The following is a 22,770-nucleotide window of genomic DNA, read 5'->3' as shown; positions in this document are numbered from 1 at the left end:
ACTTGTCTGCAAATGTTCTTGCGATATGTTGGCCCCAGCTGCTTATACAGCTCGGTTCTAGGTTGAGCTTGTGCCTGACTGCCGCCAGACAGCCGCCATTTCAGGCCTTTCACACTTCAGCGTTGATTTTTAATTTCATATTTAGTCGTGGGCGCAACAGCAACACGTCACGGACAATGGGATGAAATGTAAAAGTCCTTAAACTCTTGAACCATGCGATAAATACATAACAGAACCCAGAAGTAAATTGATTCTCCAAGCTAGGTGAACGAAACGTTAATCAAGAGCGTATATATATACTGTCTGTTTATGATTATTATATTATTATTATTAATTATGGTTGATTCGCTTAACTTTTCGAACCAAAGAGCAGCCTTTAGTTTCGGTTTTTGAACCCAGGCTTTGGTTTGAGCCTTGGCTCCTCCTTAAATTCTTTCAATATTTTGTTGAAAACAATATAACATTTTAAATAATATTTAATATTGAATGATGGAATATTCAATATTAAATATTATTTTTGCCACATCTTAACTTTAAAGACAATTGCGTCCAAATTAAATGCCATGTGACCCACTGTACGGCTTGAATCTGGCTTAAAGGACTTGGCTCACTTGTCTGTCAATCAACGAAAGTAACTTTAAATGAAATTGAATTGAATTTAGTTTTGTGTGCACCACGCGATACCCGCTATATCGTATAATACATATGGTATGTATGGTTCGAGAAGTGAAAGTGCTAAATTGTGCTCAAAGCGTGCCTATATATGGGGGATGGCTGAATTTTGGCATGTTGAAGCCTGCCATGGCGCCCCACACAAGCGGAAACATCTAGTTGTTGACGCCCATTTGTAAGTATTTTGGGCCAGAAATATGTGTGTAACTTAATAATCGGTATTACTAGATATTTGACTGATGTATTATGCCCTTCCACAAACATTCCAGATATTGCCGCCTTTTAGTTGATTAACGGGTGAATTAATTATATATCATATCTTTCCAGGAAAATGTTCATTTGGAAATGATGCAAAGTATTTTGGTCTACTTCGGTCTATTTTTACAGGACATACAAATTACCTTATGCAAAATAGTAAATTTTGCTTATCTAAAAAACGTATCGATTTGCTGTCCTTCGGCTACCAAAATGCCAGGTGAATGTTGGTTAGCGATGTCTGTTGGAGTGAGCCGACCTTGGAAGAGTTGTGCAATTTAATAGAACTATATGGATAATCGAATTGTACATGTCCCATGTCCATTACATTGATAGCTTCAAATGGCTTTTATTATAGTACAATTTGAATATAGTTTCTAGACAGTAGACCAATCACAAAAATTTAACATGACGTGTTACAAAAAATTTAAAAGACATATTTCTAAATATATGCAAGAATTGCATTTAACATCAAATGCCACAATGCTTAACGGCTGAAGATGGAATATTCTATTGTTTTTAGTAATGGTTATCTGCTGGTAGTTATTTGTTTAATTAATCTATCTTATGCAACACTTGCTTTTCCTGTTTCATAATGTCGCGCATAAGTGTCCTGGCGCCTGCTGGTGCCCGTCCCACCAGATACAGGAAATTGAAATACCAATCCAACAAGCGGACCCTGAAGGCAGACGCCCATAGACAGTACTCAAAGTATATGCGTCGGTATAACCAGTGTATATACTGGGTTGGCGACCTACTCTGCTTGTATAGACAACTCTGGGCACAGCGAGCCATGATGCGCGGGCGGTCCACCAGATCGCCGTGCATATCGCCAATGGCTCGTACAGTATTCAGATTGCGACTGGAAGACCATAAACATAAATTATTATCATATTATTATTTCTCCAAGTTTGTTAAGAACAATGCACTCACACCACAAAGAGCAAGCTGCGCGGCATTTCCTTAAGGGTGCTCATTATGATATCAAAGTTTTCCTTGGCTACCTTCTGCACATAGTCGATATCTTCCTGTGTGAGTTTGCTGCGTATGCGACCACCCTCCATTTTGATGGGCTGTTGGAAGAGCACCGCGGCAAACTTCATATGATCAACAACCTGCATTTTATTCGCAGCTGCCTTCATACGTGGCTCATTGCGCAGCACAGTGGCCTCCCAGAATTCACAAAGAGGAATCCGTACATCATGAGGAAGTTCCTCGTAGAGTCCATGATCCAGTAATATTATATCCGCATCGCCACCTGTCGCACTTTTACGCACAAATACTGAGAAGAAAGTTTTAAGTTTTTTCTTAAAGCGGTTCGATGTTTTTTATTTGGTTACCCACTGTTGCCGGGATGTGGATCCGCATGCACAAATCCAGTGTGAAAGATCTGCTCTGCAAATACTTTAAATAGTTTATGGTCGATGTCAATTAGACGCAGGCCCAGTCTCTTTATGCCCTCCATGTTACTAATTTTGAGCCCGTCCATCCACTCAAGTGTAAGCACACGCTGAAGAATACTAGATTAATTGGGGGCATTGTAATTGAATCAATTAACTACTCACTGTCTTAGTGTGGCCCCAAAAGACCTTGGGCACACGCACGTAGCTCAACTTTTGTAGATCCCTGGCGCAGCGCTCAGCGTTTTTACCCTCCTGCACAAAATTGAGCTCATGCACAAGATTCTTGCGGAGATCATTTAAGATCCAACCGAAATTGTAGTCCTTGAAGATAAACTCGATTATGTCTTGCAAAAAGATAATAGTGGCCAAGTCGCTGATGAAACGCTTCTGCAAATCGCTATACTGCACTTTGACGGCCACCTGCTCGCCGCTCTGTAACCTCGCCTTGAAGACCTGCGCCAGACTCGCGGCCGCAACGGGCTTGTAATCAAATTCTTGAAATATATCCTCGGGTAGCTGGCCAAAATCAGTGCGAAACACTTTCTGTATATCGGACTTTGAGGTTGGCAGACACTGGTCCTGCAGCTTTGATAGTATACTTGTGTATTCAATTGGCAAAATGTGATTAATGGCTGCGAATCCTTGCCCCACCTTAATGTAGAGGCCACCATTAAGCAGACACGTTTCTAATAGGCGGTTCGCACTACTTTCATGCACTACTTTTTTCTTGATTTCATACTCCGGATCATTCTTGTTCAGCCACAGATAATCGACAGCTATCAATGATGCAGTTTTCAGTGAGCGGGCGAAACGCACAGATGCCCCACAGTAGGTGAACTCGTTGACAATGCCATCATAGCCAATGACGCCAGCTCCTGCCAGCAAGACCCCCAATCGCACATACGGCACACTCTGCCATCGGCGCTGGGGTTTGTTCAGCTTCTGGGCGGTGGAGCGCCTGCTATGAAATTCTTTACTCCTGCATAGTTGCCTGTTGGCAAAACGAAATAACATCCTTAGATGCTGTATATGTACTTCGATTTAAATCATGGTATTGCACAAATGGATCAAGCGCACTTACAGGTGTTCGTTGCATTTTCGTCCAAAATTTTCTTTCAAAACATTGGCGAACAGGTGTTCGTTACAGCTGTTTCAGCAGCAGAAATGAGCAATATACGCATATCCGTGATAGAGTTGAAAACTATCTGTATTATATATAAATAACTTTCTCTATATGTATAAAATATAAAATAATTATAAAATTGTAGTTTGACCTACGTTCAAAATATTTTAATTAAACGTGCAATAAAAATGCACTCACTTTGGGTTCGCTGTCACAATATCGCTTATCATTTTTTAATAGTCTGGTAACCTTACAGCACAAGTATTATGTTTATCGATATCTGGGAAACTATCGAGGCAAATAAAAATGTTCGAAAGCTGTGTGCTACCACTAACCGTACAACGGTCAGTTAGAAGGCTACTGAACAGCACTGCGTAATATAAGCCCGGGGCAATACATTCAAGTGGCTCTGGCTGCTTAGTATATAATTGTTATTGTATCCAAAAAAGTGCGCCATACTATATATTATATGCCTCTGTGCGTGTCCGAATCTTTTGCTCAGATCCTCAGGGAGAGACCTTAAACTCATAGGCATCTGAGTCAACTGCCTGGTCAGGGGTCTGTTCCATTGCGACGATATTGTTAACTCCAGGAGGACGCTGCTGCCGTAAAAGAGCTCTGAGCGTCATATGTAGCGACCGGGATGGGCTGGAAAGCCTCATTGGTGGTTTGGGGCGTGCTCCAATAGGCTCCAGTGCGGCACGTCTTGTACCAGTGAAGGCACAGGTCCTGCAGCCGCTACTGAGGGACGCGGTGGTTGTGGTTGTTGCCGTATTGTTGGAGTAGTAGCTGGGGCGTCTGTCTTAACCACTCAGGGGTGTACAGGTGCTTCTCGCCAATGTCAACAGGTGGAGATCTACTTACATCAGTGTGCGGTACCAGTGAGAAGGGTACGCCACGGTAATAGTTGTTGTTTGAACATTATTATGGCAACAACAAGAAAATATAAAGTAAGTAATATTAAGGAACTAACCTTTGCTTAATAAAAAATAAAAAGTATATCTGATCAAGTGACTGTTCCCAAAATGCGATTTGTCGTATTTCAGCTCGGTTTTTCTTACTGGAGTGTATGGCATGAGGAACATCTGCATATTTGCCCTGATCATCTTGTACGCGCCCAGTGAATTTGAATATTTTTGTTGTCCTTTCCGACCGATAATCTTGCAGTGTAAAAATTGCATGAATTGTCATCGATATTCGGAAAGTATCGAAACTAGCTTCTATTAGCCGGAGCTGTCAGCTATCATGTAAACATAATATAATTTTATTTTTGTTTAAATAAAATTGAACCAAACTGTTGGCAATAAGACAGAATAAAGCAATTGATACTTTGTTTAGCATATGGTAGATTTGGTAAAACTATCAACAGCTGTTTGCATATCGGACTCTGCACTAGGTGACAACCCTAGCATTCTGTATACGAACGCCGCTTTGTTTGTTTCGCCGACAGCCGACATATTCAATTCTTTTTATAGCGTGAATCTAAAACAAATAAAAGTTGTTTACCTAAGCGGCAGATACAAAGGAATAGCCTGCCTCGTTGAGAAATAGTGATTGCCACCTTAGCCGAAATGTCGGGTACAATTCTCGAAAATTTAAGCGGACGCAAATTGTCCATATTGGTCAGTAGCCTGATGCTGTGTCAAGTGGCCTGTTTCCTTATGGGTGGCTTGTATGCGCCTGTACCCGCCGGTCATCAGACCGTGGTGGGCATCAAGTGTCGCGATGTGCCGGGCCGTCAAAATGACACCAATTTTTTTCTGTACTCTCGCGGAAATGGAGCTTGTAAATCTCTGCAGGATATGGATATCGAGCAGGATCCTTTAAAGATGGCCAATCAATTGGTGTACGTGTTTCAAATGCCGTTGCCACGCGACAACCGTACTCTGGACTACTCGCGCTGGCAGCAGAATCTCATTGGAGTCCTGCAGGTTGACATTGCGTATGACTCATCCTCGGAACTGAGGGAGCCACCCAAGGAGCTGCAGCTAACAATTGATACACGCCTCGCGTATCGCAACAAAAAGGATGCGGATACAGACTGGAAGCTGTATGCGCACAGCGTGGAACAGCGTTATTTGGACTGTTATGCCGCGCACGTTGGTCTCTTGGAGACGCTATACACGTGTGATATAATACCGTTGTTCGAGCTGGGCGCACTGCATCATAACTTCTATCTTCTTAACCTGCGATTTCCCATAGACACACCAAAGCGGATGAATCTGCAGTTTGGTCACATGCATGATCTCACACTAACGGCCATACATCAGAACGGCGGCTTCACCCAGGTTTGGCTTCTGCTCAAGACCATGCTATTTCCCTTTGTGGTCGGCATTATGATTTGGTTTTGGAGGCGAGTCCATATACTCCAACGTTCGCCGGCGTTGCTGGAATACATGCTGCTGTATTTGGGCGGTGCCCTGAGCTTTTTGAATCTACCACTGGAGTACCTTACCCTGGGCATAGAAATGCCGTACATGCTGCTGTTGAGCGATGTGCGACAAGGAATCTTTTATGCGATGCTGCTATCCTTCTGGCTGGTCTTTGCGGGAGAGCACATGCTGATACAGGATACGCCCAACAAGTCAACCATACGCTCGCGCTATTGGAAGCATCTGTCCGCAGTCGTTGTAGGCTGCATTTCGCTGTTCGTATTTGATATTTGCGAGCGCGGTGTACAGCTGCGCAATCCCTTCTATTCTATCTGGACAACGCCGCTCGGCGCCAAAGTGGCTATGAGTTTCATTGTACTTGCTGGCGTTTCGGCTGCCATTTATTTTCTCTTCCTGTGCTTCATGGTCTGGAAGGTGTTTAAGGATATTGGCGACAAGCGCACATCATTGCCATCCATGTCACAAGCGCGACGTCTCCACTACGAGGGTAAGTCAAGACTATTAGCTACATTAGTTAACAATTATTTATTAAACAGTAGGCATTCATTTTCCAACATAAGGGGAAAGTATAGCAAGTCGGATCTTTTCATTATATTTCTGTGTATCCTGTGTATGAGTTCATAAATATTTATAAAAATGCACGATCCGGAAGCGACAATGGATCAGCCAGCTTACGCTTGCTTCTTCTGTGTAATGGGCGCCACCTCGGCCATAGTGTTTACGGCGCTGGGCGCAGCCTATGGAACAGCCAAGGCGGGCTTGGGAATCGCATCGATGTCTGTGAAACATCCGGAACTTATTATGAAGGCCATCATTCCAGTTGTTATGGCAGGCATTATTGCCATCTACGGCCTGGTCGTCTCTGTTCTGCTGGCCGGTTCTCTGTCTAAACTGTACAACAGCTATAGGGCCTTCCTCAATCTGGGCGCTGGCATAGCCGTTGGTCTTTCTGGTATGGCTTCCGGCTTTGCCATCGGAATTGTGGGCGATGCCGGTGTGCGGGCTTCTGCGCTGCAACCAAAGCTATTCGTGGGAATCGTTTTGATATTGATCTTTGCCGAAGTACTGGGTCTTTACGGCCTTATTGTGGCCATCTATCTGTTTACTAAGTAAACTAAACTTTTGAATGTGAATTATTATAAGTTTGTTGAACATTATCAATACGTGATATATACTGTACACTTGGAAGTTTTTTGTTTTAGGCCTTATATACCGCTTCAAATTCCTTATGCTGGCTACTCTGCTGTGCGCTGGTTTGACCGTCGCCGGCTTTATTATGGGCCAAATGGCCGAGGGACACTGGAAATGGAATGAGGATATTGAAATTCAGCTGACCTCGGCCTTTCTCACTGGAGTCTATGGCATGTGGAACATCTACATATTCGCCCTGATCATCTTGTACGCGCCCAGTCACAAGCAGTGGCCCACCATGCGTCACAGCGACGAGACGACACAGTCCAATGAGAATATTGTTGCTTCCGCCGCCAGTGAAGAAATCGAATTCAGCAATCTGCCTTCCGATTCGAATCCCAGTGAAATATCGTCGCTCACCTCCTTTACGCGCAAGGTGGCCTTTGATTAGGGGGCCAATTTTATAAAAAATAATGTTGTGTGCCAAACTATTTCTAAGATTAGCTTTTGGCGGAGAGGCAACGCTCTTTACTCTGGTGTTTGGGCGTGGGCTCATTAGTATTACAATTACCAGAAACATTTCTTGCCTAGATTTTGCATTTTACAAACACATACTTATATATTTATTAATATTACTCATTAGCATTCATAAATGTATTTTTTTATAGACTTTTCTCTGCATGCTCAAAGTAGTGTCCAAGTTAATGTTTTTAACTGATATTTGTAGTAAATGCGTGTACTTAGTTTTCATAATTTTCTTTTTAGGCCTCGGCAGTATTATATATATGGAAAATCTTTTTAACTTGCCAGTAACAACACTATCATCGAACATTTTCGAGTACTTTTGGTTATATGCACAACATCTGAATGCAACATTAAGATATTCAAGAACGTGTAACTGTGTCAACGTAGAGCAATTTCTCACTCAAGTAGCAATTCAATAAAGAAAAGCAATATTTAAACAAAAAAAGGTTTAGTTATGGATGCGCATATTTCATTACCAAATAATTCGCTGTGGTGTGCGGTAGTTTTTCCAATAGAATTCTTTTGTTAAGTACACATAGAACGTAACCACGTTCAAGAGCAGATGTGCGCCCAGCTCCAGCCACTCGGCAAAGCCCTTGCGTGCTGGCCGTGTATTCAGTCGGAAGATTATATATGGCACCAGGAAATAGCGCAGCTCTAGCAAACGCTGAAAGCACAAAACGAGCAGCAGAGATAGCGGAAACATCAACTTGAAGCTGTCAGGCATATGCCGCAGTCCACAGCAGAGCAGCGCCAGAGCGAACAGGTACAGCGGCGCCATGGCATAGCGGAACCACCAGTAACGGCCGTACAGGCGACTCCATATGTAGAAGGTGTAGTGACGATTGTCAGCTAGCAAGTACGGATGGACCACGGTATTAAAATGTACCACCAAGGCTATGAGCAACATAATTAGCAACGCCAGCACCATATGGTGTCGCAGCAGCGCCAACGCTGGACGCAGTTGCCGCACGGTATTGGAAATGCCAAAGCCAACTGCAAAGGTTGCAAAATAGAAAAGCTGCGGTAAATGTAGAGTAGCCTCATGGGCGCTCTTGTCGCCCACTACAATGGAGCCATTGATGCAGATGAAGCCAATGAAGGGTAATATGATGGAGGCGTAGAAGCAGCATTTAGCCATAATCCTTAAAATACAATTGCATATCAGCTGCGGGCTGCTGAGCAGCTGTAGCCAAAGCTGTAAGCGAAAACATTTCATGTTTTTAAATACATTATTATGTTTAGTTTATATAGGCTTTTGCTCACTTCGCTGCCAAATAGTCGTATTGGTTGGCTGCTTGTCGTGCTTGTCCTTGCGCATTGCTGCACAAGCGTGTCCAGGATGGTGATGCCACAGCACATGCACACCCAGACAATGTTCGTCTGGCGCATAAGCACACTGGCCGCACCGAAAACTGATGCCGGCAGGTGAGCCTCCTGCTGCCAGTAATTGTAAAACAACAACACCATTGTCAAGGCCAGCGTGTCCGTATAGTAAAGATGACTGAAGAAATACAGGGGAGGCAGCACCGACATCGTTATTGCCTCGTGCGCGGCATAGGCATTGCCTCCAGTGCCTGCTAGGGTGCGGCGGCGTATCTTGTACAGCAACAGAATGTTGATGCCCGCGCCGATCAGGCTAAGCAGACGCAGACCCGTAACCGTGCAATAGTTAAACGGGTGCAATACTAAGGCAAGTAGATATAAACCAGGAAACGTTGTGATTTTGGAGTCCCACTAAAATAATTACAAATTGCCATTTGATTAGGGGCTGCTATGACTGCACCTGCACCTGCTACTGTCACATACCACATCGAATTGCTTGCGACAAAAGGCCAAGCCCTGTGGTATGTGAAACTCTTCATCGATTATGTACTCGGCAGTGCCGTTAACCCGCAGGAACAGCGGTAGCGAGTACAACACAAATCCAACGGGCAAGACCACTTTCCAAGAGCCCTGCATCGTTAGACTTCCATTGATCAGCAATATCAGACTGTTTTCTTTAGCTGGTTTTGTTTATCTTTGGACAAAGACACCGGCAACGACATACTAATGTTATCGACCTAAGGCCTGCCTATCGGTGTATCGGTATTTTTTTCCAGTGTTGCTACACAATTTTTTTTTTTACCAAACCATTGACAGGGCTGTTAAATGTTTACATCTGATTTTATATATTGAAAAGAGAAACATTTTTGTATTATTTAAAAAATGAGTGCAGCTCAAAAACGCTCTCTGGTATTTTCGCGAGCAGATAAACTAGCTTTAATTAACGCCATACAAAAGAAGATGGTCATTTGGGATCCTTCACATCCAATGCATTCGAATCTTCAAGCAATAAATCAAGCTTGGAGGGAAGTCGCTCACCAGCTAAAAAAAGATGGTCTGCAATATTAAAACCGTAACACCTTTGCATTTAACTGTCAATATAACTATTTAAATGTATTGTTAGTTACCCTCTGTCGTGAAAGCTTTAAGGTATTGCGCGAAAACTACCGAAACTATTCGAAGCGCATCAAATTATCTGGACCAGATGGGGACCCATTAAGTAGCGAAGAAGACATCGATGTCGACTTGGAATTTGGAGAGCGCATGTCCTTTCTATCGGATGTTTGTTCAAGACGCAAGTAGGCTATGCAAACGAACGTTTTTTGATTTTATTTTAAATTTGTTTGCGCTTTACAGGACCCACCGAACTGCTTCAAAAGGATCGAATCGTACGAGCAACAATTCCTCAAACCATAAAACCTACGAACCACAGAGTGAAGCCTGGTCAGACAATATTGAAGATAATTATATAACGGGCAATGGACCTGCGGTTCAGCTGCCCGAAGTTTCTATTGATGAGGAGGAAGAAAAGTACAGCGCCATTCTCAACGTAACGCCATATAAAATGTCAATATTCTTTAAATTTAACGTCGGTTTATTTCAGATGTCTGGCAGCAACATTTGCAAAGATGAGCATCAATTCCAAATCAATTCCACATCTTCAACTCAGCCGGAAGCAGCGCGCTTTGATGAGGACGAACAAACATCGAGTAGCTATTCACACGTAAGTTCAGTTTGGTTTCCTTGTATTGTCTATTAAAACTAGTCCTAAAGGCAAGGAGTCATGTAAATCCTGATCTGCTTGCATCAATGTTCGTCAAAATGATGAAACAACAAAAGGCTCTGCTTGCGCAGCAACAGTCGACCCTGCAATATCCGGAAGTGTATGCATTCTGGGACAGTATTATAAAGGATATTCCACCTGAGGCATTGTCGGAAATCAAGTTTGAAGTCACGGCATTACTGCACAATATATACAAGAAATACAAACAATAATATAAACGTATACGTAAATGTATTGAACTATGAACCCTTGATGTTTTCCAACAGACAGTCGGCTCGTTTTATTGTCGCCTCGTTGATATAATCTTAAAGCTTATAAATATACTGAATAGTTGCCTGTAACGAAAATATAATGCTCATGATATTGATAAACATTCGTAAACCGGAAAAAAAAGGCTTTGAATCACGCTTTTTAAAACATTTATTTACTATGTTTACTCTGGGCTCATCAGGTGGGCACGAATCTGCAGCCTGTAAGGACTTTCGCTTGCGAATGGATTTTTAAAAATGTGTTTTAGTATTTTTTCCGTGGTAAAAATAAGAGATTTTTACTGTTCCGAACTCTGGTTACATTAATGCTAAAACAGATGTTTTTATTTATTTGTTTACTCTTGCTTTTGAAAATTTTTAATTTCTACAATCAGTAAATATGCGCACACATATTCTCGATCTTAACGATGATTGTATTGCTTGCGTACTTAAATATCTGCCGATTGAAAATCACATGAGTTTTGCAGGAGTTTGCACACGCTTCCGTCATGTTTGGCTGGGCTATCGGAATTGTCTTTATAAGCAACTGGAACTTGGAGAAAGCAGCGCTAAGGGATTGAAACAGGAACTGCTCTTATTGCGCCAAATCAGCAGACATGTGAAGCGTATAGTTATAAATTTTAATAGGAAATTCGATTGGTGCGGAATATTGTTTAGAGAAATCATAGGCATTCTGAAAAAACTGACTGCTCTGGAGCGTGCAATACTTTGGATAAAAGACGACGAGCCTTACGAGACTTATGAAAAGATTTTGCGAGCATTTGAGCATTTGCCAAACATGCAGGGAATTGCCACCTATCAGGACAGTTAGTTCAAGCATCTACACAAACACACGCACTTTGATTAACTAACATATCTATCTTTTAGATTGCATTGTGGATAGTTTGTATCATTTTAACGAATGTGACGAGCTTTTGGCGGAATCCCGATTGAGCAGGAACCCTCTGATTGAGCCCATCGATAGGCACACTAAAATACGGCTACTGATATTTAATAATGCCTCGATTCGGCCGACTCTCGAAGATCTTGTTCGCCACTCAAGCCTTGTTCAGGAGCTCAGTTTATGTATGATCCAAAAGGCCGCCGAGTACACGGCTCTTGCCGAACTGCCAAATCTATGTAAGCTAGAGATCTTTGGCAATCGCACTATAGATTATGGTTCTCTGATGCCACTGATTGCTGCCGTATCCTCCAAGCTGTCGCAGCAGCTGCACACTTTGACCATTCATGCGCCCAGCCTTGGCTACCAGGAGACCGCTAAAATCGCACAAATACGAACATTGCGGGAATTGGATTGTGATTTTACCGAGCCGCGATGTCTGGAACTATTGATAGCTCTCGATCAGCTAACACATCTTTCTATTAAGCTGCCCAAATCGTGTCCGATCGATAGTCTAGTTTTGCATATACTCAGAGAGTGTCATAGCTTAAATGTGATAAAAATAGATTCACCAGATTTAGGAACAGATTTTCTTACTGAAGCATATCGCGTGCTGCAGCAGGTGCGAAATCCAAACGAGAAAAAACCATTGGTCATCATTCTTGGCGATGAGTCCCAATTAATAGATATTGTGAGTCCAATGAAATTTATATCTATTCAAGCTTATTAATTCTTTTACTTGCAGGAAACGAATGTCTATTTAAGGGTAGTTCGATAAGATTACTCCCGAAGATTGTTTTGTTAAACCAAATAATGTATGCAACTGATTTTTATAATTTATTTTATTCGGCATAATATTTGAATTTACAATTTTCGATCATTAACATACATACATAATTTTTTAACAAACAATACAACTTAATGACTACCAAGAATCCTTGCCCAACTGCAGTTGGAACTGGTCAACAGCTGGTCCTTCGAGTTCCAGCTTGTCGGGCATGACAGAGCAGAACCATTAGCTCTTTTTAATAGATAAGGTTTATGTTTTAACTTTGTGTTCGGGCTTAGGGTTGTGTTTGTGTGTGTGTGTGTGTGTGTGTGTGTGTGTGTGTAGCTGAAGTTTTCAGTAGGCCTTGTCGCACGGTCACAACAAAAACTCCACCTTGCGCAGTCGTTGCTACTTGTTGACGCTCCGGTAGATCATCGGTGCCGAGCGATCGTTGGTCTTCGTGTGCCGCAACTTGATGGTGGCAAATTGCGAGGCGCTGCAAAGAGTGACGCACATTGCGAGTAGAAATGGGCAGCACACAGAGCTATGCTACGGGGCACTACTGAAAAGAGCACTTACATACGCATTGTTATAGCAACTTTGTACAATTTAAAGGACAAGGGTATGACGGCTTTTTACATACGCATTCAATTATACAGTGGAATTTTGTGTGGAATATATAGACTACTTCTACGGGTCGGTTGTAATTAGTGTCTAGCTTCTGTAGCCTATGGAATAGTTGCGATAAATACCGCGCCTGCTGCAAATATAAAATACATTCGTAATATTTCCACTCATTCGGGGCAGGTGTATGTGTGTGTGTGAATGTAACATGATGCAAGAGCTTATGTCTAAAGCAAAAAAATATAGATATAGTATATATATTTATGTATATATGGTATATGTGTTTGTGTTCATCTTAAAACTGTGCGTTATGCAAGGCACCAAAAATGGAAGTTCTCACATTGTGAGATTTCGTGTAGCAAGCAGTCAGCGTTTGATATGTGATGTGAGCATATTTTTCATTTCCCTACAAAATGAAATGCATTATTCCATGTTCTCTGTCTAACTATTCGAAATCAATAAAAAAAAAAACACACAACAAAAGAGGATCATTAAGATTTAAGAAAATGCTCATAAAATCTTAAAAAAAAATCAAATAAATTTAGCGCCAAAGAAATTTCTGTTATCAAGATATTTTCTCTAGTAAAAATATATTTGCTCAACCATAGAAATTTCCTAACTTCTAGTTATTTTAATGCGAAACTAAAGAAAATGGTCGACTGATTACAGATGTAAGTTATTTATTTATAGAAAACTTGTTTAATTTTTCTCGACTGCAAACGAAACATTTTTCAAATTTTTAAACAGCATAAAAAATATTTTTGATCTTGAGAAATTTCGTAAAAACATTGAATGTATTGAAATCTGTTTGAAATTATTTCATAATAATTATTTTCAGAGAGAGTTAATGTTGTCTGTAAAAATATGAATTTCTCTATGACTGCACCTGCAAGCTACACAATTCTCTCATGCTCTCTCTCGCTCTTTCTCTTCAAATGCCGGCACGCTCGGACCATTTTCTTCTCTGGTAAGAAAACGACGAAACTACAACTTCTTACATTCCATTTTGCACCCTACTTTCCCGACCCTCTGCCTAGTGGCTGGCATCAGATCACTTCAGCTTGGCGCTGGCGCTTTTCTGGCCAGTGATGCCATGCTGTTCCTGATCCCAGAAGTCGTACCACGGACCGTAGCTCTTGTTGCCCACATGCGCCTTTAAGTTGCGTTCCAGGGTCGCACTGCTGTTGTTGTTGTGGTTGTTGTTGTTGTTGTTGTTGTTGTTGTTGCTGCTGCTGGAAGATGACTTAAGCAGGCGCGTGCGTGGCAATATGGTGGCAGTTGGTGCGCCGGCCGAGTTGGCTGTGGAATTGCGGGTCAGCGTGCTCTCCTGGTCCTTGGTGTTGGACTTCTTTAGCGTATTGGTCGCCATTGTGGATGTGGACGAGCGGAATGTGTGAAACTCCATCTGCTGCTGCTGCTGATGATGATGCTGGCGTCTCAGCTTGTCGTCCTTGCGCACCAGATGATCATTGATGACGATGCAGTCATAGGGATCGGAGCTAGTTGACTTGAGCTCGGCCTCGGACTCATCCTCGCTGGTGTAGTACTGCTTGAGTATGTCCTTGCGCTTGAGCGTCTTCATGACCAGGCCATGATTGCCGCCTCCGGCGCCATTGCCAGTATTGCCAGCTCCATCATGCTGCATGTCATCAAAAAAGTTGTTCACATCGCTCATTTTGAGCGTTCCATGCTCATCGCTCTCCCCCTCATCCGTGGAGTTTGGGAACTGCTGCTTCTGCTGCTGTTGCTGCTGTGCCGGCTTGGAGCGGCTGAGCGTCTGTGTCTTGTGTTGTGGCGTAGAGGAGGCGGAGCCCGAACCTTGCTTGTCCAGCTTGCGATGTCCATGGCCATAGTCCGACTGCTGATGCTGCGTCTGGCCGTGACGCATGGTGCTCAGCCGTTCGCTCTCTGAGGGCTCTTCAATATCAATCTCGATCGTCTTCATGATCTTCATGCGCGACTTGGGCGTATAGCCGCTGCTCCTCTGCTGCTGCTGCTGCTGTTGCGCCGGCTGCTGCTGCTGCTGTTTCTGTGGCGGCATGGCCGGACTAATGCTATAGATGTTCTCATCGTCATCGCCATAGAGTTCCGTGCTAGTTATGCTGTCCTTGCGTCCGCGCTTCTCCTGCGAAGAGCTGGAGTTGTGCGACTTGGTCAGTGTGCCATTTCCGTTGCTGTGACTATTGCGCTCCCGATCCTCGTCGGAGCGCGACTCGTCGCGCATCTCCTCCATATTGGGCGCTGCGACCAGATCGCGATGCTGCCAGAGCGACATGCCGGCCAGGATGTCCTCGCCGCTGCGACCGCCGCCAAACTTCCAGAAGGATTTGGTGCGCTTCAAGCCCGCACTGGAGGCCTGCAGTATCTCATCGTCCGAGGCAATCAAATCATAACGCATCTTGCCACCAACACCAACGCTCTGCCGGCTCAGCCGGTTAAGGCTCTTGTCATCGATCTGGCTGTCCACGCTGTTCCGGAAATTGCGACTCAGTGTCCAGGAGGCCACATCCCGCGGCACCGTATGTGTATTCGTGTCCGCGCGTCGTCTTCAGTATGTTGTTGTGGGTTAGGCATTTTGCGCGTTTGTGTGTGTGTGCGTGGATTGTGTGCGTGTGTGTGTGTGCGGGCGTGGTTAACACAAAGGATGCGACAATGATGAAGGGCAACAAAGAACATAATGATGATACATGGAATCAAAAGAACAATAAAACAGCAAACAAAAATAAATTAAATACTTCAATCATAGCAATAAATATATATATATATATGTGATGGGGCAGGCGCGGATTAGTGACAACAGCAGCGGATGGAGCAGGTGGTGCAACAGATATACCTGTTGTTGTCGCGGCAAAAGGGGTGGAGCTAGTTATTGAAGAGGTACATCTGATGACACTCCAGCCAGCAATAATACAATTCATTTGACGTCGTGCTGGCGCCAACCTGGAGATACGGTATCCAGGCTTGGGGCATTGCACCTCGGGCAAATCGAAGACGGATTCAGACATTTCAAACACCAAACTGGTACGTCAGAATTGCTACCTTGCACAGTGACCATGGACAGCCAAGTCGGAGCATTCGCCAACCGATAACAACCGGGTAACAAGAGACCTCGCTGGGAGGTGTGTTGTCAGGAAGCTCAAGAGAAGATTCTTCAAGGACATCCTCCAACCACGACAGAGTCCCCCAACTATATGTATTGGACCCCAACTATATGTATGGTATGCATATGACCTGAAGCTCCTAGTTGCTGTGTTAAGATATCTTGGAAAACATAAATTGTCCATCTTAAAATATAACTATATGATGAAGTTCGATTTTGATAAGCTTTGGAGGAGCATAGTAAAGTCAAGGCATCTTAAAAATCAAAAATAAATGTCTGAAAAACATTTTTCGATTGTTTCTATGGCAGCTACAAGATAAAGCGATCCGATCTGGACGGACGATCTGGCCATATTGACTCGGATGTTAATATGGATCAAGAATTATGTGGTCAAATATGTTTCCTTCTACATAGAGTAACAATTCCAATCCCCTCCGGCGCAACAACAACAATATCAAATTAGAGATTAGTTGTATCTGCATTTCTGTGGAACCTACCGTATGGGCACACGTTGTGTGGCTGGCTCCTCGTCGGAGTAATCCACCTCGGGCTGAGGCGGCGGCTCATTGGCGAAGCCGCTGTCGTTGCTGCTGTGCAGCGAGGTCTTTGCCGCCGCCGCGGACTTTGTGGACGGTTGACTCATCGAGCTCTGCGGGTGAGATCAATTAGCAAAGATCAGTTAAGAGGAATTATGGAATAGCAGTAGCGATTGCCCACCTGTGCTCCATTTAGCAGCTTCTGCTTGCGCCTCTCCACGGCAGCTGGCACCCCGTTGGCGGCACAGAAGCTCTGCGAGCTGTTTAGCATTCGGGCGCTCTGGCTCTGGCCAGCATTGGGCACGGGAGCGGGCAGCGTGGGCGGCGGGCCGGGACGGGGATTGGCCGCGGAGCCGGTGCGGTACTTCTTCTGCTGCTTGATAGTGTCGCCAAACATGCGCGTGGGCGAGGACTCCTCGGCGCTGTGATTGCGTCGTCGCCGATAGGTGGAATCGCTATCCAGGAGTTCCAATTGCGCCTCATACTGCTGCTGCTGCTGCTGTTCATGGTAGCTGCGCAGTCCGCTGGCACCGTTGCGCTCGTAGCTCATGTGCATGTTCTCGTAGCGTCGACCGGCGGAAGGCGCCAGCTCCAGGCTCTCCGCGTTGGTGTACGCCACGGGGAACCAGCCGAAGTGCTGAGTGCGCAGATTCTCGCCGAACTGCCAGCCCTTGGCCTTGGCGCCCACAAGCGCTATGCGATCGCCCTCCTCGAAGGACAGCTGATTCTCGCCGGAGGGCATGTACGCGTAGAGCGCCTTGACCAGCGGACGCTGATCCCCGCGCTCGAGCTCGCCATGCACCAGCTGTTCCTCAATGATTTTGTGTTTGCTGCCTGCAAGTTGTGTCAAAATAAGCTGTGTACATTCTGTGGGGGCAGGTGAAGTGGGTTTGCGAGCTACCTGTGATGGGTCCTGCGCCGACCAGCGCCAGATTGAAATCGGATTTGGCACGTGGCAGCGAGTTCTGGGCATAGTGCGCCGATCCTGAGACACCTTCACGCTCGTGCAGAGTGCGCATGTCGCCGTACGGCGCATCGATGCTGCGCGACTTCTTTAGCTGGGCGCCCAGGCCCTGGCCTTGGCCTTGGCCCTGGAGCTGAAGCTGATCGTCGTCAGCGTCTTTGATGCGCTCCTGGACAGACAGACAGACGGGGAGTAGTTAAGAGAGAGAGGTTGTTAGGGCTGGGCGCATGATGACTCACCAGGCGTCTTGTGTTGCTGTTGCTGCTGCTGTAGCCGGCGCTTTCGTATGCGGCCGGCGGAATTATCTCACGAGAAGCGGCAATCTCTTGCCAATTTTCGAAATTATTATCAATTACTGTTTTGCCGGTGGCATGGTAGGCCATCCAGTGCTTGGCGATCGAGCACTGGCGCTCCAAGACGAAGCCATAGCGACGACGCTCCTGTGTCATGGCCTGTGCGAATGGGTATAAGAATTGCTCTGATTCTTGGAAGCCAAAACAAATGACTTAGGCAACAAACTTACATTCTTATAGCTCTGATCACAAAATATGTCGAGTTTTTTCTTTTGATCCTCCAACAGTTGCAGGCTCTGAAATGAGTGTGAGTTGTTTAATCAATTGATTCGTGACTCTCATTTGGGGCTAGTTAAATTACTCTCAGCTCCTTTTCTGTATTCTCGGGCGTGGCCTTTTTCTTGCGCTGCTTTTTCATTGTGGAAACGGCCTTCTGGTAGCTCTCCATGCGCACCTTGTGCTGCTGCATAAATTTCTTTTGCTCATGCTGCACGACTTTCGTGTCCTTCTCCAAATTTGTCTCCAATGGCACCAATAGATCAACGTAGAAGGCTTTCAGCTGGAGTGCAGAGGAAATTTAATACGTACGAACAAATAGAAGAACATAGACTTGAAGCTTAGCTTGAATTCTTGAGAATTGCATAGAAAGGCGAGAAAGGCGAGGCATAGAGCATAGAGAATAGAGCAAGATGTCGCCCTTCTCTGCGATTCTCATGCGTTCAAGCTATGCTTACTTGTATTTTCTACTCACAATATTCATCTGTTGCTCCTGTATCTCCTTGTTAACATTAACAACGCTCATCAAAGCCGAACCTGCAATGAAATCAAGAGTATATTTAGTTATTATTGATGAAATAAGGGGCTCTCCCTTGCATTCTTTCGCTCTGCGGTCTTACCAATATCGCCTGTTCCGCTTTGTTGCGCGTTCATTGCAATCTTAGCCAATGCTTCATTGAATAGACGCGAGGCAGTTGCGGCACCTGTTGCATGTGAAATGGCACGAAATGCATTGCAAATTAGTTAACTGTATGCCCAGTTAAGCATAGTATATGTATATATGTATATATATAAATATATGATGACTATAATGCCGCCGTACTCTTACCATGCAACGCCTTCAGGTAACTTTTGCCTGCCGCAATTAACTGCCTGGCACCCGGATTAAATCTATCGAGTATATTCTGCAATTGAATAGATTAATAATAATGCTGTTTAATACACATTTTTATGCACTCGCATATGATAATTAGTTATAATTTATGAACTGCCATCGCATTCCCAGCGACAGATCATTTAGCTCAGTTGTTTTTTAATACTCTTTTATGCTCTGTAAACCATTTAAAATGGGCATATGCATTATTAGATTTTACTTTATTTATTTTTAGCTACTCTTGATTTTTCGACTGATAAATAGAGTGTATATATGAAAAACAGAGGCGGCTCTTCAAAAGTAATATGTAAGGTATATATATATATATTTTTGATCGTCTGTATAAACGATTTGATCCCAAAGATATCTGGCTGTAGAACTCACAAAGATATACAATATTTTCCTCGTGTAAATTGTGAGATAACGCATAGTTATTTTATTATATGAACAATTATGAATATTACGAAAGCTCACAGCTGGGTACAGGGTATATGCGGGCACTCTCGCTTGTTGCTTTTAATTTAATGTCTCATATCACACGCTGGGTTTGAGTCGTAATGGTTTTTCACGACTTGCTTCGGGTAGTAAAAGTCCGTTGTATAATCAATCCGGCGAACACCAAAACATTGTTGTGGTCAACCAAAGACATCTACTACATCATTAGTTCCGCGTAAGCCGCCAGCAGAGGCTGCAGAGACTCGACTCCCAGCTCGTAATGCTAACTGCACCTGCACATTTGCCCAGTCCACAAATGGTGAATGCAATAATACGGCTGGGCATATGCCACAGCACCTTAACGACAATAATCTAGCAATCATATATTTTCGCTGTGTGAGCATTAGGAAAGTTTTCCACGCTCAACTAAACAATAATCCATGTGAGCAGGCAGATTAAAGTCAGATTAAGCACAAAAGAAACTGAATCTTGTGGAAATTACCATTTAATAATTATAGTTTTTTAATTCGATTAAGCGTGCCGTGTAAACAGTTATCGATAACTATATTATCGGTAGTTATCTCTATCGATAACTATATTTATCGATAACTAGATTTTCCGATGACTATATTTTGATCGATAACTATCTTTATCGATGACTAGCTTTGTCGATAACTATCCTTATCGATAACTATTCTATATCACAATTGCCTAGATAATTTAGACTTGATGTCAAAATGAAGAAATGCAGAGCCCATTTACACTTGCAAGAACATATTAATCTGAGAGACTTAAAGAAATGCTCTGACTTAAACAAAATAATTAAATAAAATATAAAAAAAACACCTTATGCTGATTTGCATAGCCTGACAATTAAACAACAATTTAATAGCATGTGCTATTATAAAATCCAAGGATTTTAAAGCTTGACAATTATTATATGTTATTCTATCATATGCGATATTTATGATTAAGTGCGAATTCCGAGAATAGCACAAAATGACAGCATCAAACACAATAATCAGATAACAACAATAATAAATTCCTTAACTGGAAGTCAATTAATCATATGATGAATCATATATTAATCCATCATAAACAAATTCAGCCAAGGCATTAGAAAAGTTAAATAACTGCAAATTCAATAAATAAGCACTCAAATAATAATGAATTAAGTACTCGAGTCGGAAAAGTGCATTTGAATACAATCGCAGGTGACGTAAATTGTTTATGTCGTGTTTTAGGAGCTTTTAGCCAAATGACCTCAGCTTGGGCCTAGCATAAACACACAACAGCTCCATTTAACAGTACATGAGGTGATCTGATCCTGGGCTGGGCGTTATAAAAGACAATGCCCAACCACAGACGGGAACTGTAAATGACGCACAAAGCGTTTAATTGTCAGCCCACTTGCCAGACAATGGGAGCCTGCTCGGGCATAATTAATTGCCAGCTCTTTGATTATTGAAACTAAATATTTTTTTGCTAAGAACTGCGCACAAGAGCGCAGCACTCATATGAATATGAGTACGAATACGAGTACGAGTACAATTAGCAGCAAATTGTCAAAAAATTTGACAAACGGATTTTTGCTTTCTGGAAACAGTCAAACTTTTTGTCTAACCACAAATACAATGGACTGAATGAGGAGAATTTGTGTTTCATTTTTGTTTTTTTTTTTTTTTATTATTTTTTGTTTAGCTTTATTTGTTTTGGTATTTGCAGCACAAATTTATTGGCTGCAAATGTGGCATCAAGGCGTGGGAATGCTTGCACTCAAAAACTGGAATTTAAACTCGAAACTCGAAATAGACAAGGTCGCGCTCGGGTTATACTACGAACTGCCGCCATTTATTCGAGTATCTATGCTTTCGTGAATTACTTTTAAGAGTCGTCTTATCGGCTTAACACGCGATATATCTGCGTGTTGTTTAATTTACATTTCAATTTCGAATTGTTTTCAATTAGTGTGCCGCGAGTGCATGACAAGTGCGCCAGCCCTGACATAGGCTAAGCAATGCACTTAAGTATCTGTGTATCTGCGAGATACATTTTGTGCACCCGTCAACCCTGCTACCCGTGCTTTATTGGGCTATCAATGTTAGTTTTTGTGGTTTTTCATAGCTAGCCGGGCAGTTATGATAATTAGCTAAGCCCTTTGGGGCGACTGTCCTTCATAGTTACCACAAAGCACAGTTCAAGGTATGTAAATAAAAAGCAAGACAATTTTTTATACGTGCTCAATGATTTTTTAGTAGAGCAGCAATTGTCTGAAATACGAAATTTCTAATTGGCCACAAATTAATTTATGAATTGCACTTGAAGCTTTAAAGAAAACAGACTAAGGTGTAATATTATTTATATAACATTTACACAGTTTTTTTTAATTAAAAAATACAATTAAATTAAATAATTTCCACACACAAGTGCATCTAATTTGTTTCGTAATTCTATGGCCAACATTTCCATTCTCTCACCTGCGGCCGCCTGCCCTTGCCTTCGGCTTGGCTCAGTTACTTTTTGGCATGCAATTTAGAAAAGCGCTGACGCAACTTTTATCACACCCGCGAATCTCTTTGGCGAAACATTTAAGCCAAAATAAATTGAGCACCAGCCCCTCCCACCTCATGCCGCCCAGTGTCCGTCTCTAATCGGCGCTTAACATAAATCGCCAAGTGCGCACATGTAATTTTTTAATTAAAAAAAAAAGAAGAAAAATAGTCGCAATGCGGGGCAACAATTTTGTTAACTGTTTCCTCCCGCCTCTCTCCCCCTGCAGCAGGCACGCGAGGGGCAGCAAAGTGGTATCAAATGGGCCTGGCCATAATTCAACGACGCCGGCGGCCACACCCACCGCGGGCATGCGAGAATGCAATCCGCCAACATCTACAGCAAAAACATCTACAGCAAAAACAACAACAACAACAACAACAACAACAACAGCAAGAAGCACAAGCCGCAATTATGCCAATTAGAAAATGAAAACTTGCAAATAAAAAAACGTAGAAATAAAGAAATAAAAACAACGCGGGGCAAAAACAAAATAGAAGGCAACCAGGCACGCAACAGGTGCAACAACAACAACAACAACAACAACAAGCAGCAGAAAGGCTGTTGACAAAACTTAAGCAAAGGCGTC

General features: G+C 43.1%; 7 protein-coding genes across 13 annotated transcripts in view; 4 read left to right on the top strand and 3 right to left on the bottom strand.

Annotated features, from left to right (window-relative positions):
* Positions 1-1,262: 1,262 nt before the first annotated feature.
* On the bottom strand, positions 1,263-4,442 carry LOC115769903 (uncharacterized aarF domain-containing protein kinase 5). 4 transcript variants are annotated; one of them, XM_030714935.1, is made up of 7 exons: positions 4,427-4,442; positions 3,652-4,309; positions 3,412-3,560; positions 2,493-3,353; positions 2,272-2,437; positions 1,861-2,209; positions 1,263-1,789 (listed from the first exon to the last, which is right to left on the bottom strand). In XM_030714935.1, exons 3-7 carry the CDS (start codon positions 3,424-3,426, stop codon positions 1,483-1,485), a joined length of 1,698 nt encoding a protein of 565 aa, XP_030570795.1. In that variant the 5' UTR covers positions 3,427-3,560; positions 3,652-4,309; positions 4,427-4,442; the 3' UTR covers positions 1,263-1,482. The 4 variants fall into 4 exon arrangements, with proteins under 4 accessions (XP_030570795.1, XP_030570787.1, XP_030570803.1 ...); XM_030714927.1 differs by lacking the exon at positions 4,427-4,442 and having other exon boundaries at positions 3,412-3,535; positions 3,609-4,411; XM_030714943.1 differs by lacking the exons at positions 3,652-4,309; positions 4,427-4,442 and having other exon boundaries at positions 3,463-3,467.
* Positions 4,443-4,511: 69 nt separating this feature from the next.
* Positions 4,512-7,932, top strand: LOC115769881 (protein wntless). 4 transcript variants are annotated; one of them, XM_030714888.1, is made up of 3 exons: positions 4,512-6,333; positions 7,049-7,413; positions 7,743-7,876. In XM_030714888.1, the coding sequence occupies exons 1-3, from the start codon at positions 5,025-5,027 to the stop codon at positions 7,788-7,790; spliced, it is 1,722 nt and encodes a 573-aa protein (XP_030570748.1). In that variant the 5' UTR covers positions 4,512-5,024; the 3' UTR covers positions 7,791-7,876. The 4 variants fall into 4 exon arrangements, with proteins under 4 accessions (XP_030570748.1, XP_030570766.1, XP_030570757.1 ...); XM_030714906.1 differs by lacking the exon at positions 7,049-7,413 and having other exon boundaries at positions 7,743-7,932; XM_030714897.1 differs by having other exon boundaries at positions 7,049-7,822.
* LOC115769943 (V-type proton ATPase 16 kDa proteolipid subunit-like) lies at positions 6,410-7,026 on the top strand. Its single transcript, XM_030714990.1, has one exon. It carries the CDS (start codon positions 6,483-6,485, stop codon positions 6,957-6,959), a length of 477 nt encoding a protein of 158 aa, XP_030570850.1. The 5' UTR covers positions 6,410-6,482; the 3' UTR covers positions 6,960-7,026.
* Positions 7,919-9,621, bottom strand: LOC115769925 (putative Dol-P-Glc:Glc(2)Man(9)GlcNAc(2)-PP-Dol alpha-1,2-glucosyltransferase). The gene is made up of 3 exons (XM_030714966.1): positions 9,312-9,621; positions 8,769-9,239; positions 7,919-8,700 (listed from the first exon to the last, which is right to left on the bottom strand). The coding sequence occupies exons 1-3, from the start codon at positions 9,462-9,464 to the stop codon at positions 7,975-7,977; spliced, it is 1,350 nt and encodes a 449-aa protein (XP_030570826.1). The 5' UTR covers positions 9,465-9,621; the 3' UTR covers positions 7,919-7,974.
* Positions 9,622-9,670: 49 nt separating this feature from the next.
* LOC115769871 lies at positions 9,671-10,981 on the top strand. Its single transcript, XM_030714876.1, has 5 exons — positions 9,671-9,882; positions 9,952-10,126; positions 10,185-10,377; positions 10,432-10,551; positions 10,602-10,981. The coding sequence occupies exons 1-5, from the start codon at positions 9,711-9,713 to the stop codon at positions 10,821-10,823; spliced, it is 882 nt and encodes a 293-aa protein (XP_030570736.1). The 5' UTR covers positions 9,671-9,710; the 3' UTR covers positions 10,824-10,981.
* Positions 10,982-11,204: 223 nt separating this feature from the next.
* Positions 11,205-12,934, top strand: LOC115766917. Its single transcript, XM_030711003.1, has 3 exons — positions 11,205-11,686; positions 11,748-12,451; positions 12,506-12,934. Exons 1-3 carry the CDS (start codon positions 11,260-11,262, stop codon positions 12,536-12,538), a joined length of 1,164 nt encoding a protein of 387 aa, XP_030566863.1. The 5' UTR covers positions 11,205-11,259; the 3' UTR covers positions 12,539-12,934.
* Positions 12,935-12,941: 7 nt separating this feature from the next.
* Positions 12,942-22,770, bottom strand: part of LOC115766909 — a 32,572-nt gene continuing 22,743 nt past the window's right edge. Inside the window, 10 exon segments of the mRNA XM_030710991.1 lie at positions 12,942-15,699; positions 16,751-16,902; positions 16,971-17,623; positions 17,691-17,934; positions 17,936-18,205; positions 18,277-18,342; positions 18,408-18,605; positions 18,798-18,859; positions 18,943-19,026; positions 19,152-19,227. Coding sequence (XP_030566851.1) covers positions 14,205-15,699; positions 16,751-16,902; positions 16,971-17,623; positions 17,691-17,934; positions 17,936-18,205; positions 18,277-18,342; positions 18,408-18,605; positions 18,798-18,859; positions 18,943-19,026; positions 19,152-19,227 — 3,300 coding nt within the window. The 3' untranslated portion in view covers positions 12,942-14,204.

This window comes from Drosophila novamexicana, unplaced genomic scaffold (genome assembly GCF_003285875.2).
Source record: "Drosophila novamexicana strain 15010-1031.04,08,12 unplaced genomic scaffold, DnovRS2.1 tig00000009-arrow-pilon, whole genome shotgun sequence".
In the NCBI taxonomy this organism is placed as follows: domain Eukaryota; kingdom Metazoa; phylum Arthropoda; class Insecta; order Diptera; family Drosophilidae; genus Drosophila; species Drosophila novamexicana.
Note: the sequence above shows the minus strand (reverse complement) of the source record. Positions and strands in the feature narration are given on the sequence as shown.